The sequence below is a fragment of the Myotis davidii genome, unplaced genomic scaffold, assembly GCF_000327345.1.
Source record: "Myotis davidii unplaced genomic scaffold, ASM32734v1 scaffold663, whole genome shotgun sequence".
NCBI lineage: Eukaryota > Metazoa > Chordata > Mammalia > Chiroptera > Vespertilionidae > Myotis > Myotis davidii.
The window spans coordinates 1,104,334-1,110,692 of NW_006295816.1; the positions used below are offsets into that span (position 1 = coordinate 1,104,334).

At 63.7% G+C, this 6,359-nt stretch overlaps 1 protein-coding gene across 1 annotated transcript in view; it reads right to left on the reverse strand.

Moving 5' to 3' along the window:
- Window positions 1-2,516: 2,516 nt before the first annotated feature.
- NCKIPSD (NCK interacting protein with SH3 domain) overlaps window positions 2,517-6,359 on the reverse strand; it is a gene marked incomplete at its 5' end in the record, with an annotated part of 8,937 nt that continues 5,094 nt past the window's right edge. Inside the window, one exon of the mRNA XM_006770578.2 lies at window positions 2,517-3,450. Coding sequence (XP_006770641.2) covers window positions 3,247-3,450 — 204 coding nt within the window. The remainder of the gene's footprint in view (window positions 3,451-6,359) is intronic.

Genomic DNA, 6,359 nt, shown 5'->3' on the forward strand with positions numbered 1-6,359 from the left:
GCTGCCCGCGGTGCTGAACGGGCGCGGAGGGCGGCCGCCGCGGATGCAGCCTCTTCTCTCTCGGGCTCCGCCCTCGCCCGCCTCCCTCCTGTCAGGGCGAGGTCCCAGCTCCGTCTCCCACCCTTTCCCCCCCCTTTTTTTTTCAAATTTAACCTTATCCCCTCCCTTCTTCCGCCGACGGGCCTCTGGTGCCCCTTCCTGAGCCCCAGTTCCGAAGCTCGTTCCGGATTTCGGTGAGAATGTGGGGCGCCGTGAGCGTCCTCAGGACCCTAGGGCGGGGCGGGGGGCGGATGGGGGGGAGCAGTTGGGCACCAGCAGCCCGAACAATAGCTTTAACTCTTCCATCAGCGAGTTTTAAATCATGAAACGTCCACGTCCTTGTGTGGAGCAGGAACGGAGGTGACCTGCCCTGCCCGGGGCGGGAGCAGAGGCCACCCCTTCCTGGCCTTGACAGCCCCCCGCAGTCTCCGGCGCTGGGGGATCCCCCACCGGAGGCTGCACCTTTCTCTCCAGGGCACGGACCCCAGTGCTCCGGGATCCCCGTGGAGCCCGGCGTGGCCCCGTGGCTGCGGGCCTGGCTCCTCGGATCGAGGCTGCTCCTCCGCTGAGACCGCTTTAACCGCTGACGGGACTAACGGGAGCTCAATCCTCTCCCGCCGTGCAACCCAGCTCTCCTCCGCCGGGCCACTCCGGGCGCCAGCGGGTACCGTCCGGCCAATGGGCAGGCGCAGCGGAATGGACGTCACAGGACAGCGGGGCGTGGTGGACTCCCAGCGCCCCGATCAGAAAGTCACTGTCTCTTGGGCACAACGTGAGGCTCTGCCCGCGACGGGACGCACTGTCCGGGCCAGGGCGCTCCGAGGGCCCCAGCGGAGCCGGGAAAGCACTCGGGAGCCGCTCCACCAAGTGGGCTGCAAGGGTAGCAGCGACCACGGCCTGCAGCGCCCGGTCAAAGGGCGTGGGCGCCCCAGGACCGCGGCGGCGGTCGCTCTGGGGCCCAGGACGCCCAGGGGTGCGGCTCCTGCTTGGACCCAGCGGAGAACCCCTGCCTAAGGCCTCTCGCCCTCCCAAACGGTAACTATGACATCACCACCAGCCAATCAGACGGCGTGCTCGTTGGCCTTTCGACTTGGCTTCCAGGAGGCGGGGTTCCCGGGGTTCCCGGGGTTCCACCTCCCGAGCGCCTCACCTGGCTGGGTCCGGAGGCGGGTGAGCTCCAGCGGTGCTTGGCCCCAGTCTCTGCACCTGGGGACCCCCTGCGGCCGGAGCTTCGCCGGATTCAGGTCTGGGTCCCTAAGGGCGTGAGGGTGGAGCGTCTGCGTCCCTTTCAAACAGAGCGGAGTCCCCTTGGGCAGCTGGCGGCGGCCTCTGGTCCTCCGGCCACCAGGCCAGCGTCCCTAAGCGCCAGCACTGGTCCAGGGGGCACAGTCCAGCCCCCGGGAGAAGGGGGCGGGCTGGAAGCCAGTGCATTGATTCCGGGTGACAAAGGGGCACGTGCCTCCAGGAAGGAGGGACCAGGCTGAGCCTTTACCTGGCCAAACACGGCGTCAGCCCCTCCTCCGTCGTCCAGGTGAGGCCCTGCCCAACCTGCTGGGAGCGGGCGGTGAAGGGAAGGACGCCCATCAGCCTCCCCTGCTTTGCTCCCAGGGGCTCCGGGGCCAGCGCTCCCGCCTCCCAGGGCCCCTGTTGCCCAGGACCCGTCCCTCGACCGCTGCGCTGCTGCATTAGTCTTGGTGGGAGAGGCCTCTGCCTTTCGCATCCCGATGAGAAAACAAAGCTCGTGACCGGAAGTCACAGTATCAGGGATGATTCTGAATGTGTGTAACCATCTTGGGCAGCCCTGGCTGGCGTGGCTCTGTGGACAGAGCATCGGCCTGTGGACTGTCGGGTCCCAAGTTCAGTTCTGGTCAAGGACACAGGCCTGGGCTGTGGGCTTGATTCCCACTGGGGGGTGTGCAGGAGGCAGCCAATCAATGATTCTCATTATTGATGTTTCTCTCTCCCTCTCCCTTCCTCTGGGAAATAAATTTTTTTTTAAATCATCTTGCGTAAAAAAAAAAAATGAATTGATGAAAACCACCGACTGGTTGGAGTCTGGCACTGGGCTCCTGGAACCTCGTCCACGTACAGCGGTTTTTTAAACGTGGGAGCCCACAGGGAAGTGCAAACCTAACCCCGCATTTGCTCAGTACTCCGTCCCACCGTGTAATCCCCTCATCTCTGCCGAAGCTGAGGAACGAGGGCTCTTGCCGGCCTCGTGATCAGAGTAAGGAACACGGAGCCCGCAGGGCCCGGGGCTGCTGGAGCAGGGTTTCAGCAGGGAAGACAGCGACGGCGAGGCAAAGAAAGATTTTAAGCGAAGCCTGAGGGGCAGCACCTGCAAAGACCCCGGGCCGGATGTGGCTCAGAGCAGGAGCCCCAGGAGGAAAGGCTGTCGGGGCCTGCACTCTGTGGGCTGGGAGGGCAGCGCAAGCCCCGGGCCCCGCCATCCTCCACCCCAGGATCACACAGGGAAGCCTGTTTCCAGAGGCGATTTATTTCCAAAGGTGAGCGCAGCACACAGGAGATACACATGGCTTTTCAGTCTACGTTTTTACAGAGAAAATAGAATCAGTCACTGGCGTTCTCGGCGCCATCGCCCCGTTCTGTGAGGTTCAAGGATGGGTCACTGGCCTCCTAGTTCTGCTTTCAAAGCAGCATCTTGGCCCAGGCCCCTGGGGGGGGTGAGGGAGGGCACTGACCCCTGGGGGGCAGGGTAGGGGGAGCACATGAGCGGCACTTAATGCAAAGCTAAGGCAAGAAACAGAGCTGAGCTAGCGGAAGTCTCCCCTCACCCCAAGGACACGGCTTGCTGAAGCCCAGGACACAGACCAGACAGGCTGGGGATGGGGCCCTGGCCCAGCCTGAAGCAGCAGTGGGACTGTGAGTGTGTGTGTGCGTGTGCGTGTGCGAGTGTGTGTGTGTGTACGGAGAGGGGGAGGGGGACATGCTGAAGAGGCAGCCGGGATGTGGAGGGGCTTCGGCTCACACACATTCCCCTGGCCCCAGCATTGTTCCCAGAGCGTGGTCCCCTGTCTTGCCCTTGGCCCCTCGCATCAGCCCTACGTCAGGGGGCGGGCCCTGCTCAGGACCCTGCGACCACCGCACCCCCTAACGCCGTCGTCCATCTGTGCAATACCTGCTTGGGCCAAGCCCCATGTCCCCTGATCGCTGGCCAGGGCTGCAGGGAAGGCAGAGAGGAAGGCGCTAGCTGGGGGCCTCGCCCAGCGCCGGGAACTCCTTGCACATCTCCCGGACAATCATGCGGTCCACCTGGCACTGGGGCGAGGCGTCCTCCTCGCTCAGGATGCGCCGCAGGGTGGCCTGCAGGTCAGGCAGCCGGTGGCGGTGCTGCAGGTAGGGCGTGGAGCGGACCACTGCGTGCATCAGGGAGAGGTACTCCATGCGCAGCTGCAGGAAGAGCAGGCAAAGTTCAGGGACCCCAGGGAGGGGCCACAGGGACCCCGGGCTGTGGGCACCAGTGAGGCTCAGAGCTGCAGCCCCGGCACCGAAGGCACTTGGCACAGAACTGGCCTGTGATAGTTCTCCAATGAGTGAGCCAGTGAATGAATGAATCTCAAATAAGTGAATGAATGAATCACCCGAGACATAGGCAGTCCCAGGAGGCAGCTGGCCTGAAGCAGTCCTGGCTCAGAGAGGCGGTGAGAAGCAGCGGGGAGTCCCTGCCCTCCTTTATTTTTTTTTTTTTGTTGTTCTTTAATATGTTTGTATTGATTTGAAAGAGGAAGGGAGAGGGAGGGGGAGAGAAACATCAATGATGAGACAGAATCATCGATCGGCTGCCTCCTGCATGCCCCCCACTGGGGATCGAGCCCACAACCTGGTCATGTGCCCTGTCCAGGAATCGAACGCAGGACCCTTCAGTCCACAGGCCAACACTCTATCCACTGAGCCACACCGGCCAGGGCACTGCCCCTCCCGGTAACACTGCCTGTGTTCGGGGGGGCCCCCTGCTTCTTGCCGTCCTCTCACCCTGGAAGATCTCATTCACAGCCTCAACAGTGACTCACACTCACACCTCCGGCCTCGACCTCTCCCCTGGGCCCCGGACGAGCACCTCCACCTGCCCACTGTCCCTCCTGCATCTCGGAGGCCTCAAACCCGCGTCCACCATCAAACTCACGGCCTTCCCCTCGGTCCGAAGTGAAGGCTTTCTCGTGTTCTTTACCTGGCAAACAGCACTGCTGTCCATTCAGACGTCAGGCCACGCCCACCGGTGTCCTGCCCCTCCCCACACCCCGCAGCCCCTGCCTAAGACCTGGCCCTGCCCCACCCACCTTCCCAGCACCTCGGGCGAAGAGCACTCCAACAGTGCCCCCATCAGACACCCACACTGCTCCCTGCCTCGCTGAGACCCGACCCGCTGGCGGCCCAGCATGTGCTCTCGGTCTGTCCCCTTCGGCATCCGCCTTTTTCTCTTTACCTTTGATGAGGCAGCATCACCCTGCTAGCCCCCTCCCCTAGTCAGACCAGCGCCTGCCAATCAAGTCCAGGTATCTAAGCAACAGACAACTGCAGAGCCACGCACAGGCCTCAACGCATTCCTGACCATAGACCTCCCGTGGGCACCTCCCGTGGGCACCTCCCGTGGGTGTGCACTGCCTGGGGATCCCTCCCCTTCTCTCAGCCCTTTCGCTTCTGCCTGGAAGCACCACTGCCCACCTTCTCTGGTTTCCGAACCTGAACTGCCCGGGCTGCTGGCCTGTGCTTCCTGGGAACAAGCCGTCTCTCTCTCTTTTCAATCCGCACCCAGGACAGGTTTTTACTGATGTTAGGAGAGGGAAGGAGAGGGAGGGAAACATCCACCGGCTGCCTCGGTTCACGCCCTGGGGCTCGAACCTGCAACTTGGGTCTGTGCCCTGACTGGGAAGTGACCCCACAACCTTGTGGTGTAGGGACAACACTCCGACCAACGGAGCCACCCGGCCGGGGCAACAAGCCATCCTTCAGAAAGCCCCGTCTTCTCCCAGCTCCTGCATCTCCCCTGTCCCCCCCGGAATGCACTGTCGGGCCTCCCCCATGTGGCCTGGACCCTCTCCTGTGACCACCTGCCCTCTGCAGTGCCCTCTCCTCGCAACATGTCAGCCGGCGCTTCCAGGACCTTCCCCCTGGCTCAGATGGCACCAGGGTCTCCCACCTTTGGAACCCTCACCCTCACCCTCACCCTCCAGCACCCCCTCCGCTGCCCCTTCACAGAAACAGGGCTGTCTCCACGCGCTGCTTCCAGCCCGCCCAGCTCACTCCCTCCCAAGTCCTCTAGCCTTCCCGCTCAGACCACCTCCGCCACACGTGGCCTGTCCGCCACCACGGGCTGTGGCAGGTCTCAGTCCTGGTCTCACTCAGCTCACACCCCTCCTCCTGCTCCTCCGAACACGTGGCTCTGCGCTCCTGTTCCCTTGGTTTTCCTCCCGGGTTTTCGCTCCCCACCTGCCGTCCGCGCTACGGCCTGAACTTCCTCCTGGCCTGTCCCTCCTGCTCCCTAAGGGCCCGCCGGCCGCAGGCTTCCCACCACATCCGGGCCAGGGCTCAGTGCGTCTCTCCAGCCCCCGCCGCCTCCCGCCAGCCCCTGTGCCTGGGTGCCTCGCAGGGGTCTCTCAATCCTGACCCGGAAAACAGCCTACCCTCCCGAGAGGCAGCCAGAGGCGCTACCCACGGCCACGGCCACGGTCATGCGCTCGGCTTGGGCCACGGCCACAGCCAGCCGCCACGGCGGGTGCATCTCGCACACCGAGTCAGTGTGGGGCGTGGCCCCAGGTGTGTGGCTCTGCCCCTAGAGCGGCGCCATGGAGCGGCTCGAGGTTTCCAGGGACGAGGGGGCCCCAAAATTCACCCAAGAAAGGGGTGGGACATCGTGCCAAGAGGAGGAGGGAGGAGCTGAGCAGGGTCCTCGCAGCCGGGAGGCAGCAGCAGCCCAGGGCTGAGCCCCTCCCCTCCGTGTAAACCTGCTCAGGACACAGCCCCGGCGCCTGCGGCTCAGGTGGCTGGAGCTCATCCCTGCGCTGAGGGGTCCCGGTCCAGGGCGCACTTCCAGTTGGGGGTTCAATCCCTGGGCAGGTGCGCACAGGAGGCGACCAATCGATGTTTCTCTTTCTCATCAACGTTCCTCTCTCTCTCCTTCCCCCTCTCTCTAAAATCAATAAAAACATGTACATCCTCAGGTGAGGATTAAAAATAAAAACCAGCACCACCCTCCATCCCTCCCCGTGTCAGGTACTCGGCACCTCAGCCATCAGGGCCTCCCCCATCGCTGCTCGCACAGGGGGGCAGCCAGCCCTGCAGACCTCCCCACACCCTGCAGG